Source organism: Cannabis sativa, chromosome 8 (assembly GCF_029168945.1).
Source record: "Cannabis sativa cultivar Pink pepper isolate KNU-18-1 chromosome 8, ASM2916894v1, whole genome shotgun sequence".
NCBI classification, from domain to species: domain Eukaryota; kingdom Viridiplantae; phylum Streptophyta; class Magnoliopsida; order Rosales; family Cannabaceae; genus Cannabis; species Cannabis sativa.
This window is the reverse complement of record NC_083608.1, coordinates 36531658-36544887: the sequence shown is the minus strand read 5'-3', so window position 1 is coordinate 36544887 and position 13230 is coordinate 36531658. Positions and strand designations below refer to the sequence as shown.

The 13230-nt window shown below is 30.6% G+C and overlaps 1 protein-coding gene across 3 annotated transcripts; it reads left to right on the top strand.

Annotated features, from left to right (window-relative positions):
- The first annotated feature begins 2859 nt into the window (after positions 1 to 2859).
- On the top strand, positions 2860 to 7398 carry LOC115699746 (uncharacterized). 3 transcript variants are annotated; one of them, XM_061102880.1, is made up of 10 exons: positions 2860 to 2922; positions 4434 to 4718; positions 4814 to 5152; positions 5271 to 5304; positions 5483 to 5698; positions 6092 to 6181; positions 6263 to 6328; positions 6428 to 6519; positions 6606 to 6653; positions 6747 to 7398. In XM_061102880.1, exons 3-10 carry the CDS (start codon positions 4818 to 4820, stop codon positions 6856 to 6858), a joined length of 993 nt encoding a protein of 330 aa, XP_060958863.1. In that variant the 5' UTR covers positions 2860 to 2922; positions 4434 to 4718; positions 4814 to 4817; the 3' UTR covers positions 6859 to 7398. The 3 variants fall into 3 exon arrangements, with proteins under 3 accessions (XP_060958863.1, XP_030483145.2, XP_030483144.2); XM_030627285.2 differs by lacking the exon at positions 2860 to 2922 and having other exon boundaries at positions 4404 to 4718; positions 4817 to 5152; XM_030627284.2 differs by lacking the exon at positions 2860 to 2922 and having other exon boundaries at positions 4407 to 4718.
- The last annotated feature ends 5832 nt before the right edge of the window (positions 7399 to 13230 follow it).

Sequence of the window (13230 nt, the reverse complement as noted above, 5' to 3'; positions counted from 1 at the left end):
AAGCACAAAGAAGATGAAACCTACAAACGAGAAGTCAGATACAAAGTCAGGCTTGTTGCCAAAGGCTTCCCATAAAAAGAAGGTACTGATTTCACAGAAATATTTTCTCCTGCTATTAAACAAACATCCATAAGAGTCATGATGGCGAAGACATTAAAGTATGATCTATATATAGATCAAATGGATGTTAGGACAACATTTTTACATGGCAAACTTGATGAGAAGATCTACATGACACAACCAGAAGGTTTTGACAATGGAAATCCTAATTAAGTATGCCTACTACTCAAATGACTATATGGCTTCAAATAGGCTCTTAGGCAATGATTTGATGAGTTCATAAAGAACATTGGATTCTGTCAAAGCAGGTATGACCCTTGTGTCTACTTTAATAAGCACATCTATCTATTATTGTATGTAGATAGACAAACTCAAAGAAAAGCTCAATGTTGAGTTCGAAATAAAAAACCTGGATCTGCCAAGAAAATTCTAGGGATTGACATCAAGAAAAACAGACCTAACACCATTTTTCTGTCTCAAAAGAGATACCTTGAAATGGTGTTAAACAGGTTTTGAATGCAACATGCCAAACCTGTCTCAACTCCCTTAGCTCACCATTTCAAACTTTCAAAAGAACAATTACCCAAAACTGAGAAAGAAAGATCTGAAATGCATACCTTATGCTAATGTGGTAGGGAGCCTAATGTATGCCATGGTTTGCTCAAGACCTGATATTTGGTATGCAATGAGCATGGTAAGTAGATACTTGGCTGATCCTGGACAGCAACACTGGTCTGCCCTTAAATGGATACTCAAGTACATAAAAGGCACTCTAGACTTGGGAATAAAGTTTGGAAATGAGTCATTTACAAAAGAAGTAGTCACTAGCTGTGTTGACTTAGACTATGCTGGGTGTCTAGACACAAGGAGGTCTCTCAGAGGTTATGTGTTCACTGTACTTGGAGGCTGTGTCAGCTGGAAAGAAACATTGCAGAAGGTAGTTGCTCTGTCTTCAACAGAGGCAGAGTATATGGCTACAGCTGAAGCCATTAAAGAAGCACTGTGGCTGAATGGATTCACCACTGAACTGGGGTTAAACTCTGAAGACACTACAGTACACTGTGACAATCAAAATGCACTCCATCTCATGAAGAATCCTATGCATAATGAGAGGTCAAAACACATAGACATAAGGCTGCATTTCATCAGAGACATTATCTCTCGCAACCAAGTCCAAGTAAGGAAGATCAACACTGATCAGAACCCAGCAGATATGCTCACAAAATGTGTTACCCTAGATAAGTTTAAACACTATTTAAACTTACTCAACATAAAAGAAGCTTAAGTCCAATCTCCTCTAAGTGTCTCAATTAAGGTGAAAATTATTGTAATTAAGACACTTAAAGGACATTGTGACTGCCACATCATCAACTACCCTTAACTAACTTTGTTAGCTACTGAACAACCCCAACCAACTCCTATAAATAGAACACAATACACACTGGTTTTTGGGGTTGAGACTTGGATTGATACACAGAGAACAACAGTTAGAAATTAAGCCTATTTTGAGAGAGAAAATGGAAGGATGTAAAAAAGGGATTGCTTATTTTTGAAATAGCTTTCCCCATGTGAAATTGTCTTGTTATGGTGTTACACTGATCATAGGCTTGGATTGTCAATACTCTTCTCTTGTTATCTTGTAATTAAATTCATCAATAAAACTTCTTCTTAATTTATCTTGGTATCGAGTATTGTAACTCTTTGATCATAGCTCAAATCTCATCAAACTCATTTGTCATTCTTTTATTGTTTTATTCAATTTATTTGTTCATTGAATTCTTGGTTTGGTGATCATTCTCTGCTAATAATATTTGCCTAAGATCAGTTCATCTTCTACATATAAAAACATCAAAATTTAGTAAGTAATATTTAAATTTGTTATAAATTTTTTTAAAGTAATATATAAATTTATTAAATTTGTTTATAAGAAAACATCAAAATTTATTAACACAATGCGTGATTAAATAAATTAAAGTGTTTTTTAAAAAAAACTAAATACTATTTAAATTTATTATAAATATACTCTCTGTATAAAAAAAAATTGCTTTTAAATAAATTCATCACTATAAGACTTCTCCCAAAATGATTTTCTACTAAAGCTTGTTTATGTTTTTTTTTTTTTTAAAAAAAAATAGTAATGACTTTCTAATTTATCCCAGTATGTTTGAATAGGTCCCGAAAAAAAAATGGTAAATACTATTTTGGATCTTGTATTTTACAAAAATTATTAATTGGGTTTTTTATTTTATTAAATAATAAAATGGACTCTATATATTTCAAAATGGTAAAAATAAAATCTTAAACTTAATTTTCAACAATTTTATTTGTTAATATAACAAACTTTAAGATAATTTTTAACACGAATAGATACAAAAAAACGTAATTAGTTTTGTTATAATATCTCTACATCAGATTATTATTAAATTTTATTTTGACAAAATATCAGTTTAGAGTCATATTTATACAATTTTAGAAAATATAAAATTTATTTTGTGATTTAATAAAATAAAAAATTCAATTAATAACTTTTGTAAAATATTACAAAATAATATTTAAAAAAATGTAAAATGATTAAAAGGTTCCAATATGAATTATTGGGATGGGTGTTAATGATGATAGCAGAAAGAGGTGGAAGTTTATGTGGCATCCCAACATACACACAATAAAGTCAATTTTGTATTGTGGACTGGAGGTGTTTCAATGTTATACTCCACTTCCCAATCTATTGGATCAGCCTCAAAAATGTGTTTGGCTTTCTACTCCTATATTTTAAGAAAGGTTTATCCAACCTATTGGCATGTTCTGTTTCATTGTGAGGTTTTTAAAACTTATGGGTCACTCAACTGAAGTCTCTCTTTGCTGGTAATATACTCTACACCTATTTATAAGAATTTAGAAATTTATAATTTATCAACCAGTGTAGTTATTCTAATTCACAATATTTCTAAATTTGTTAATATATATGTATCAAGAAAAAAAAGGTATTGAGAAAGTTTCTTTTCCACAACAAAACAGCATAACTATAGTTGTTTCTCTCCATAACTACCAAATTGCTTCTAGTTAATACAAATATGAGATCTTTATAGAAAATCAATATAATATATTAAGATTCAATTTTATTGTGGTGTCCAATACAAAATCACATTAATGTATTTGTTCTCAAACCTACCCGAAAATGATTTTGAATAATATTATTTTGTGAAAGTTTTGGGGAAAGACAAATAAATTTTTGTTTGTTTGTGTCTTAACATTTATAGCTGATTTTAGATGGCGATTATATTTTTTTATTGGAAAGAATAAATAATGATAATGTATTTATAAGAGGAGTAGGTAAGGATTTAAAATAATTTATTGGTAATAATAAAAATTTAACATATAAAGTAATATGCTGTAAATTTACATATATAATGACTGATAAATAATATACATATTTTTGCTTAAAAGATAATATATATATATATGGAACATGAGTATTACTGATAGAATTAATTAAATTTAACTATAAATATTAATTTTTAAAATATTAAATTATTAAATTTTAATAACAAAAAAAATTAAATTTCAATATTTCATTTAGCTACTTAATTAAAATAATATAAAAAATTATCTTTTTTTTTTTACATTATATAAAAAATATAGTTATACAAAAAATATATAAGTTAAATTTATTTATTTTTTTTGCCAAAAAATTTATTTTATTATTTTTTTCAGCTAATAAATAATCTCAGTCCATATAATGTAAAAATGAGAAATTTTTCTAATTAAATACAAAAATTAAGTATAAAACCTCAAATTTTCTTAATATTATAGTAATAGCGTACATATATATTTTTTTGATTAATTGCTCACCTATTTATTTTAGGTGGCATTTAAAAACACTTTTTTAATTAGTTTTTTGTTTTTAAAATTAGAAAAGTGATTTTTTTTAAAAAAAATTGTTATATAAAACTGTTTTCATTTTTTTAATTTATTAATTGAGAATTAATTTTTTTTTCTTTTTTTTAAAAAATACTTTTAATATTTTTTTAATCAGTTTTTTTAAGCAATATTTTGGACTCCGACCAGACTCAGACTCAAATCTTCCTTACGGTCCTAGTGCTGAACCCAACCTCTGACCCGAACCCAAATCTGACGCCGAATTTAGGCCTGACTTAAATAAAATTAAAAAAGAATTTTATAAAACATATTTTTATTTTTTGTTTTTAAAATTGAAAAATAAAAGTGATTACCACAGTTTTGTTTTTCAAAAATAAAAATATTACTTTTATTTCGTGATTAAAAAATTAGAAAATAAAAATATTAAGAAAGTTTAAATATAAATTATTTTGGTAAGAAACTAATATGGAAATAATAAATGAAATGACCACAAGCAGCTATGGCAGTGGGGTCAAAGAAAGAAAGGGATAGCGAAGCCATAGCCATAGCCATAGCAATTAGCATGGTTGATAATTGTAAAGAGATCCACACTCACACCCTCACAAGATATTGTCAACATCACAGTCGTAATCCAGAAGACATGAATCCAAAGAGGGTATAATAAAAGATGGCAAATCTTCAACCAGCTGAGTCGGTTGAGTAAAGGCCTCATTTCCTCTTCTGCTTCATTCATATTTCTTCTTATTCCCTTGGAGTTGGGACGCCTTAACTGGCTTGGCTCTGTAAGTAACCCATTTGTTCAATTTCCCAAAAATATATCACTTATTTTGATGATGAGATTTAGCACCCTGAATCTGCTTTTCTCTATTTTCCATAGCAGGATGCAGCTACAGGTACAGGTTGACACTACAACCTTGAGTTATTGGTTGAACTGGAGAGTCCTTCTATGCTCAATTTGGGTGTTCACACCTATGGTTTTAGCTTTATATATTATATGGAAATATGAAGACCCCCACCATTCAAAATCTGGAGCAGGAGAAGTTGAGCAAAGTGTAGATCACTCTTTGTGTGACAATGAAGCTTGGAGACCAAGCCTTAAACAAATTCACCCCCTTTGGTTACTGGGTTTTCGACTTCTTGCATTCTTCTCACTTTTGACAACCTTAATTTTCAAAATTGTTATCAGTGGAGCTACCACATTTCTCTATTATACCCAGTAAGCTTTCTCTTATTCTTTTGAGCTCATGGCTTACTTACCAGTTACCATCCAAAGGGGTGTGATTCTAGTATTGTATATAATTATTAATTCATGATGTGTTGTGGATGCTCAACAGATTGACTTTTACCTTACTGACCGTTTATTTTGGGGTATGCTTTCTTTCTTTCTTTGAATCTTAATGTTAATATGTTTAGTTTGTTAGTATGATTTCAGACAGTGAGACCCTGAAATATTTTCTATTTTGTTTTTCCTTCATTGCTATCAATCTGATGTCACCTCTAATGTCTTCAGTCTTCCTTTGTTGTTTTCTCTTAAAATCTCTTGTAGTATGGAGCCCTGCTATCAATTTATGGTTGTTACCAGTATAGACTAAGGAACTTGAGGTCAAATGTTTACCATGTTGATACAAATACCGGGCAAGGATCATACATGCCCCTCATCAGTAAAGATACAGAGAGGAACATCTCAAATCCAAAAGGAGATGACTGTTATGAGTTCCAACTGCCAAGGATTTTTACTTATGTTTTTGAGATTTTATTCCAGGTAATTTCCTTAAAACGTTTTGTAATTTCCATATTCACAAATATGATTAGCATTATGAGCTCATGTCTCACACCTTCTTCTTTCTTCTCTTCTGGGTTTATTTCTTTGATGTTCTTGTGTCACTCATCTGAAGCAGTAAGAAACTTATGTTAGCAGCAAGTACAACCTGCCATTTGATGGTTTATCACTTAAATTTGGGTGGGAACAGGTTGTGTGCTGATAAAGATGATTATCATCTTAGGCTGAGTTAATTATAAATATTTTACTTATTTTTCAGGCTGACAAGCTAAGAGCTTGTGACAAAATGTAAAAGCATAATTTTTGGCTGCATACTCTCACCAAATTCATGTTGCTACTTCTTTCGTTGCTCTTTTTTTTTTTTCGCTTTAACAGATGAATGCTGGAGCAGTGATGCTTACTGATTCTGTCTTTTGGTTTATTATAGTCCCATTTCTTACTATCAAAGATTACAACCTAAGTTTTGTGAGTAAACTTTATCCTCTAGTCTCCCTTAATATTGTTCATTAGTTGTGGTCTCCATTTTTGACATTGCCATTTGTGCAGATGAATGTGAACTTGCATTCATTCAATGCCATTTTACTCCTTGGCGATACAGCTTTGAATTGCTTGGTAAATAGCCTTTGGGTGCATATTCTATTCTATTCCAATATAAGATTCGTTTTCCCTAAATTTTCTCCCATACTAAAATTATAAGGCTTAATCCTTCAGCAAGTTCCCGCCTTTCGTATTACTTTCTTCATTTTGTGGACTGGTGCTTTCGTCATTTTCCAGTGGATCATTCATGCATGTGTATCATTTTGGTAATTCCTTTCATTCTTTCTGCAAATCTACCCGAGACTAAATTGAATTCGATCAAACAATAAAGATTGTAACACTGGCTCTACAGGTGGCCCTATCCATTCCTTGACTTGTCATCTCCATATGCTCCAGTGTGGTATGCTCACTCTATAACATGTTTGGTAATAATGCCACTAATTTTTCTCAACTTAGTGTTAAATTTTAGACTTCTTTTGCTACTGAACTGCAGGTACTTGCTGGTTGCAGTAATGCACATACCCTGCTATGGCTCATTTGTCTTGATTGTGAAAATGAAACGTTACTTGTTGACCAAATGGTTCCCATTGTCTTGTCAGTGTTGAAGATAAGAAACTATTTGAGGGTTTTGACACACACACATTCCTAAAGCTTCTTTCTTTTCAAAATTTTTCAACCAGCAATGGAATTTATCAGCTAAAGGCTCTGCATTCGTGGCTTCTTACAACAGGATTCTGATTTTGAAGGGCAAAAGTGGTCGTGCCCCCAACGACAAAACGACATCTTTTTTGTCGAAGTAAATAATTATTTTTTAAGGTTGATACAGTTGACTATCCTGTTTTGTAGATTCAACTGATTGCTCAGGCTTTATTATATTGCCATATGTAATTTTTCAGCTTCTGCTCAAAAGAGGGAACTGAAAAATTCTGGATAGATATAATAAGATTTACTTCCTCAAAGTGTTTGTTTGTTGTCACTTCAGCAAAAAAGAACAAAATGGTTATTTATTTATGTATTGCACCCAAAAGTGCTTCATTTTTTAGTGTTTGGAAACCTGTAAAATCACATTGGAGTCTTTTTGATTGTGACAGCTATTTGCACAGCTAAGAAGTGATGAATGGCAGCCTGAGTTATTATTGATTGAATTGGAGAGTTTCTATGGTCAATTTGGATAACTTGTGGTTGTAGTAGAGCTTCATTCATCATCTTTAAACATGATAATTGAGCAAACTTAATATGACAATGAAGCATGGGACCAAGTTTTAAGTAGATCCCCACTTTAGTTGTTGTTGTTGTTGACATTTTTCTTTTATTTATCTAATTTTGCTGTTAAAGAGGCTATTATTTGTTTGATTATCTATAATATAGTACTCGGCAAGCTCTCTTATTCTTTAGGGCTGGTAGAGGGATGCACTCGAGGCGAGAAATTAGCGGGAAGTGCTTTTTTCGTCCCCATTCCTGTTAAGGATTTTAATCTCCATCTCTGCCTTATCTCCGCTTATTCCCCATCAGGGATGAGGTAGGGAATCTCTTAATGGAACGGGAACAGGGGGAATTCCCTTGTAAAAATAAAGTTTATTTTAAAAATTTAAATGTATAAAATTATTAAATTACATGAAAGATAAAATATTACATATTATTTACTATCTGATATAGCAATTATTACACAAAAATACAACTTCAAAAATTGTAAAAATGATATTAATATACTAAAATACAAACACATATATATAATATAAAATATTAATAAATTAAACGAGTCTCCGTCGGGGCGGGGAGTGTCATCCCCGTCCCTACCCCGTTTAACATTCGGGGACAAAATTTGATCTCCGTCCCTACCCCATTAAGGGCAGATTCCCGCGGGGCCGTCCCTATGTGGAAAATGTGCATATCTAGCTGGTACAGTTTGGCAATCACTTTTACTAATTACATATCTTCAAATTTTCTCTTTATTTTGTTTATCAAGTAAGAAAGGGTGGTGTTATTTTGTACTTTTGAAGTTTTCAAAAAAAAAAAATAATAATAAAGGAATTTTTAGCACCTAAAATTGCATATTATTTTTATTTTTTTTAGGGATTTTGTTTTAAATGTTTTTTTTTACTTATATTTTATCGAAAAATAACATTTTTTTCACAACGTGAAAATAACATTATTTTGAGAACAACCATTTATATTTTTATATATATATAAAAAAATTAATCCGTAAAAGTATTTAAAATATTATAGATTTGTATTTTTGTAAACTTTTTTTTTTTTTTATATCTTTTTTGAGGATTTATGAAATCCCAAATTTTTAAAGCTAAATGTCGGATTACTAATTTATATTATGGGCAAAACAAAAAATTATACCACCACTTGCTATTTTGGCATCTCTAACAGAGTGCCTAATTTTTTGCTAAATTTAACCCGCAATAAATCTATTTGTTTTTAATTATATATTTATCATTGATCATGATAGGCTTTAATTTATACTTTTAATTACAATATTAGTATTAATTATTTCTTAAAATATTTAATTTATTAATAAACATTAATGATATTTTAATTTTTTGTCATAATTTGCATCTTAAAATACTAGAGTATTGCTACTAGGGATATGACATCGGAGATGGTGCTAAGTACTACTGGTGTCTTTTAACATTTCTAGATGCTAAAAGTGATATTCCCCAAGGTAATAACTTTTATGGAATATCACTAATCAATCGTAGAGCGCCACTTCTAGATAGTGTTAGGAACTATTGGAGCCCAATAGCAATACTCTTAGAACTATTGTGCACTAAAACACAATAATAAATATTGTAATAAATATTTTGGTAATTGAATAAATATTATGTGTGTGATTGAAATATATTAAAAAAAATTATGTATATGTTTGTCCTACATTGTTTACGTGTGAATAATTTGTAAAATTTATATTACACTCGTACATTTTTTGGTAAATAAATTAAGTGTATGATTGAAATATATATATGACATTTGTTTATTTATTTATTTTTTTGTGCAAAATTTAGTAAAATATTTAAACCTTACATTGTTCTTTCTCCAATAATACTAAGGCAAACTCCAACAAGCCTCTAAAAAGTAAAAAATAATGTGGCTTGGCAGTAAATTTGTTCCAACCACACGACTAAAGTCACCTCGCATATAGGTTTGTCTAAAATATCCCATTAATAGTAGTGGATTGTCGACAACACTAAGGTGGCGTTTAGTTGGAAATAATAAAATAGAATGGAAAGAAAAGAAAACAACCTCCATTCTATTTCTTTGTTTGGTTGCATATTAAAGTGTTGGAATGCCATTCCAATAGAATGACTTTTCTACCATTTTGGTAGAATGACAATTCCATTTTGAAATAGAAGGAAAGACCATTCCAATGCACGATGAGAAAAAATTTAATAATTTTTTTATCAATTTTTTTATGCATTTTAAATTTTATTCCATTCTATTTTTATTCCATTCACATTCTCATTCCTATGTTTTCATTCATTCTAACCAAACGCCACTTAAAATCTTTTTTATTTTTTTTCTATTTTAGATTTTAATATTTAAATAATACATTTATAATTAATTTTTTATATATATATATATGTTGTAAAATGAGACATCTTAAGTTATTAATGTTGATTTAAAATTATGTACTAAATTAATATACTAATTTATTTATAATTTTTTTTATATATCATTATTATTCTTTTATAATTTTTAATTTTAATTTTAGTTAATATTTATAACATATTTATAAACTAATAAAAAAATATTTATAACATTGGAATTGATTAAAAATACCTCATGATCACAAAGACTCAATGCCAGAAGCATTGGTTGCAACCAGAGGCAAATTGAACAACAAAAAATCAAGTGGATCGAATAATAGGGGCGATCCAGTTCAAAGTCTAGAGGAGAGTCATCAAGAAAAAATATTGCGAAAGAAAAGTGTTTATTATCATCAGAAAGGACATTGAATAAAGATTGTCCAAATAAAGACAAATCGAATGCAAATGTTGCATAGAAAGTCGACATCGAAGAAGATTCGTCCTTTAGAGTTTCATCATTAGATTTGTATTTAGACAAATGGATCCTTGATTCTGCATGTTTTTACCATATGTGTCCAAACGGACATTAGTTCTCGAGTTTTGAAGAACTTGAGGAGGAGTTTTCTTAATGGGAAACGGCAATACCTGTCAAACAAAATGGATTGGAACAATACGACTAAAGATGCACGATGGTACAATAAGAAGACTTACGAATGTGAGGTACATTCCTAATCTACTGAAAAATCTTATTTCCTTAGGTGCTCTTGATTTTGATGGTTACAAGATAACATTAGAATATGGAAATTTGAAAGTTGTACGAGGTACATTTGTAGCGATGAATACTCGAAAGGCAAATTTATACTTCCTAGATGGGAACACTGTTTTAAGAAGAGTAGATGTCTCTAGCAATTCTGAAGAAAAGACAACACATGGGTGTTGGTTCGACTTCCTAAAGGAAGGAAGGTTATTGGCTGCAAATGGGTATGTGCTAATAAGGAAAAAGTATCTAGTAAGGACAACATTCGATACAAAGCTAGACTGGTAGCAAAAAATTATGCCCAGAAAGAAAGAATAGATTACAATGAGGTATTTGTTGGGTTTTATGCCCTAAATAAAACTCATTTCATATAATCAGATTTACTTATTAATAAAGATCAGAAATAACATTTTATGTTGCATGGTTCACATGATTTATTTCATGATTATATATATATATATAATGTATGAATTCTTTTTAAGTCCAGAACATATGAGTTTGTTAAAGATTATAGTGTTGTCAGCACAGTGGAAGATAATCTTAATTATATGTTCAAAAGTTTATTCCCTGATTTGTCAGAACACTGGATTTAAACTGACATGGTATAATCAGCGATAGGTATTCTTACACCTTGGAAAAGTGTTATGTCCTTTCCAGGACATTGGCAAAGTTTACCAGTATCGGACGTATGGAGTATACATCGGAAGGGACCGATATTGAACTTTGATTAGATATATTAAAACTTACCGTAATATCTATTCAATTCAATATCACCTGTTGATCCTAGATCAAATGATCTTAATCTTGATATGGTTAGGTTCAATCTCAAGAGTGTTATTGGTGTTCTTTGATTTGTTAGTTAAGCCTACTTTTGGGTCAGGGTGATACGTACATTTTGGGAACACGGTAGTGCAATTGAGTGGGAGCGCTAACATAAATATAGAATCTATAGCTTCTATCCGGCGAATAGAAAGTAAATGATGATTTCCTTCGAGCTTAACCAAACGAAAATAAATGGTGGAGATCTCATTTCACTTAGCTGAAATATCATTTATACAGGGTTAAGTGTTTTAAGGATAAAATACATTGTAGGGTGTTACAGTAATTTAATCCCTTTACAATGTAAATCATCTATATAGAGGATCATTGATCACATTAGGGTTATAACAATAGATAACTAATGACGTGTCTATATCATGGAACATATAGAGCTTTCTATATGACTGAGAGTGCAATTCCAAGTTCTAAGTGTGGATTCAATGAGGAATTAATAAGTTAGGGAATTTACTTGGTAAATTCGGTTCGACTTATTGGAAGCTCGGTTATATAGACCCATGGTCCCCATACTAGTTGAGACCATACTGCTTGTAAGACTCAGTTAATTGATTTTAATTAATCAATTAAAATTCTAAAAGTTAGATTATGTCTAATTTGTGAATTCTCACAGTTTAAGGATGAAATTGTAAATAAAAGGGTTTCTAGGTTTAATTATTAATTAAGAGACTTTGTATGTCTAATTAATAATTATTTTAAATGACAATATTATTTAATAATCTATTTTAGTTATTAAATAATTAGTTTTGGCATTTAAATGATTAGAATTAGAAAAATGGCATTTTTGGAGAAATAGAAATAAAATTGAGGAAACTGCAAAATCCAAGTGAGGCCCATTTCACCCTATGGCCGGCCACCTCTTTGTGTGTTTCCCAATTGTTATTTTCAATTTTAATTGCCATGTAATTGCTAATCAAAGCCTAGCAATAATAGGAAAGTGGTGGATCACACTAAATAAGACAGTTAATCAATTACACAGTAAAAGAGGAAACTGCTTATTTGGAAAGTTGTGCTCTCCCTTTTCCCTATATATAGCAGCCCTTGTTCTCTTCTCTTCATGCTTCAGATCACACGAATTCAAGAGAGAAAAGAGAGAGAAAATTTCGAAATCCTTGTGAGATGAGTAGTGCCCACACACATCAAGTGGTACCTCAATCATAATATGTAAGACTATGGAAATTCTGCATCAAAGAAGGAGAAAAGAAGATCCAGGTTCAGATCTTGTGATGCTCTGCTACAGAAAGGAATCAAGGGCTAGAGATCTGAACGGAAGGAGTCATAATATTCCGATGCACCCACTGTAAGGTTTTCTAACTTTATATGTGTTTATTTTCATTGTTTTAGAATTCATATTAGGTTGTTAATCCAACATACTTGTTAGTAAATCTAGATTCTAGTAAAATAATTTCCAACAGTATTCTCATCAGTCGTTAAGCATCCAACCATTCGATTTTTTTTTTGGCTTTGGTAGCACGATTTAATCTCGAGTTAGCTCAGCTCGATGTCAAAACAACTTTTCTCCATGGTATTTTAAATGAAGAGATTTACATGTCTTAACCAGTTGGTTACAAATTTCCAGGACGTGAGAATTGGGTTTGCAAGCTAAGCAAGTCACTATATGGTTTGAAGCAGTCGCTACGACAGTGGTTCGAGCATTTTGAAAGTTTCATCAAAGAGAAAAAGTACACTCCTGACCAATTTGATCACTATGTATACTTCCAGAAACCCCAAGATGGTACTTTCATTTATTTTCTCATATACGATGATATGTTAATTGCATCTAAGATCAAGGTGGAGATCGTCAGGCTAAAGACTAAGATAAGTTCAAAATTTGAAATGAAAGATCTTGGAGA